At 44.0% G+C, this 2,255-nt stretch overlaps 1 protein-coding gene across 1 annotated transcript; it reads right to left on the minus strand.

The window, feature by feature from the left end:
- Nucleotides 1-1,010: 1,010 nt before the first annotated feature.
- On the minus strand, nucleotides 1,011-1,984 carry LOC140495642 (syntaxin-1A-like). The gene has a single exon (XM_072594634.1). It carries the CDS (start codon nucleotides 1,979-1,981, stop codon nucleotides 1,100-1,102), a length of 882 nt encoding a protein of 293 aa, XP_072450735.1. The 5' UTR covers nucleotides 1,982-1,984; the 3' UTR covers nucleotides 1,011-1,099.
- Nucleotides 1,985-2,255: the final 271 nt, after the last annotated feature.

The following is a 2,255-nucleotide window of genomic DNA, read 5'->3' on the forward strand; positions in this document are numbered from 1 at the left end:
GTACAATAAACTTTGCGGTATTTGAGGTATATCATGTTTGGCAGTTTAATGAGAGTTAAAAACAAAGTTTGCTGTAATGGATAGGTATCGCACTGGGTACGCGTGGCAAATTGCAAAGCTTCAGTCCTACTGTCTTTTTACCTCGCTTTGCTCACATATTCTATTCCTCTATCACCTACCAAAAAGAAAGGGAGCAGATATATCACAACATCATCATCTGTAAGTCCCACTCCAAGACAACACAATCTTGTCTTGGACACACTGCCGTTCCTCAATTGTTACTGAGTTAAAATTTTGCAACAACCAAATGAATAGCATTGCCAGATTGCACTTGTTTTTAAGAAAAAGAAGCTCCATCCCCCTCTTACGGGCAACGAGGAACGAACCATAAACACTGGCCTCGTCAGTGATGCTCACATCTGGAGAATGAAAAGGAGATGCAATTTTGCAGAGCTTCTAAAAACTGTGTAGCAGTGTGTAGCAGCAAGCAAGTGATCTACCAGTGAAGAGGACTGGCAAATGTTTAGGACAGATATGAGAAGTTGAAGAAGTGAAAAAGGTGGCTGTTATCATTTTAGAAACGTTGACAGCAAACTCCAAAGTGGATGAAAATCACCTTCAAAATAGATAAGAAACTCTATTTTAACTCTGAGAAACCATCAGCAATATAAAAATGACCCCTTAGGTATGGTTCAAAAATGACAGTACAGGTATCGCTGAATTGTTTGGTGTTTTTCACATTTGTCCAACTGGAAACAATTCCCAGATTAATACAAGCACAGACCACAAAGTCCACAGTGAGTCAAATCCCCACCCAGTATCCTCGGTACCCAAAATGAATACAGACATGCAGGGCTAACTGTTGAAAACATGAACATTCCCAGACTCTTTTGTATAAGCCACTGCTACGTCTTCAGTTTACACAGACACAGAAATAAACGTGCCATCAAGTCAGTAACGTACATAGACCCGAGGACAGACATACAGTGATCCACATGAACAGTGGGGGCTGTTGCAGGTTAGAGTGGCTATAGGTAATCCAGAGTATTATTAGGGTCCAAAACAGCAGTCTGAGAAACCATGACCTGTGCAATTGTATTTAAGATGACAACTTTGCAATGCATGGTGCACAGGCACACAGGCTCAATACCACTGCTGCAGCTGCAGTCACTCGAGACTTCTTTTGATATTTTACCGCAGTTTTGACATTATCTGCTGAATGTGTGGCATAATCGACTGTGCGCATTACATTGTACTCAATGCTGTTCACAATCTCTTGCTGCTCGGCTACCAGTACCTCAAAGTGAAGGAAGAGCTCATGAAGTTCAGCGATCTGAGATTCGAGCAGCAGCAGTTGTTTCTGGCGCTGGTGGGCAAGAGCCAGATGCTGCTTGGCTTTGAGGACCTCCAGGTCCCGGCCCACAATCTGCGGGGCTGCAGGTTTCTCCACCAAATGGTCAATATCCTCATCCTGGAGCTGCAAGCCCGCCAGCTGAGTCTGTCGAATGATTTGCTGTTTCAACTTACTGACGTACTCTACTTCTTTCGTGTAGTGAGAAGACAGGACGTCCCGATAACGGGCTGCCAGCGTGTTAAACTGGCACTGCCGGATCCTGTACTCCACCGACAGCTGGGTATTGTTCACTTTCTGAGAAAGCTCGAATTTCATCGCGTCCAGCTGTGACTGCACGTTCTTGGCCTCACGCGTAAACTCACACTTTGCGTCTTTCAGGCTGTGCTTTACCTTGGATATGCTGTCACTTTCAGTCCCACAAAGTACCTTTGCTTGTTTCCTCTGGATACCATAAACCAGCTTTTCCAGCTTGTTGATGTTTGAGGAAATGGCTGAAACATCATTAAAAAATGGGTCAAATTTGCTGACCCTTGTTTCTTCAAACAGTGGGTTATCAATTCCACCCAGCACTTTGTTCGCACTCTCCGCCTCTGCAGCTCTCATTAGCTCCTCCAGCCTGTCCTTCATTTGTCACCGACTTCTGGACTTTCTGGCCAAGGAGTGAACTTCCTAAAGTGGATCGTCTGGTTGCTGTAGCTGATTTGTTTCTACATCCAGTGCCAAATACTTGTGTGTTGGAGCCAACACCCAATTTTAAGCAGTCCTTTGTTCTCCCTTTATCACATGATGCCTTGATATGTACATAATGGGCTGAATCATACACCAAAAAAGGTATGGATTTACTGAATTGAAATCAAACCTGGACTACCATCCACCCTACTCCCTGAGAAAGACTTTTATA

This window comes from Chiloscyllium punctatum, chromosome 25, assembly GCF_047496795.1.
Source record: "Chiloscyllium punctatum isolate Juve2018m chromosome 25, sChiPun1.3, whole genome shotgun sequence".
NCBI lineage: Eukaryota > Metazoa > Chordata > Chondrichthyes > Orectolobiformes > Hemiscylliidae > Chiloscyllium > Chiloscyllium punctatum.

Excerpts from the sequence above, each read along its gene's own strand:
- LOC140495642 (XM_072594634.1), bottom strand. The coding sequence starts at position 1,981 with ATGAAGGACAGGCTGGAGGAGCTAATGAGAGCTGCAGAGGCGGAGAGT.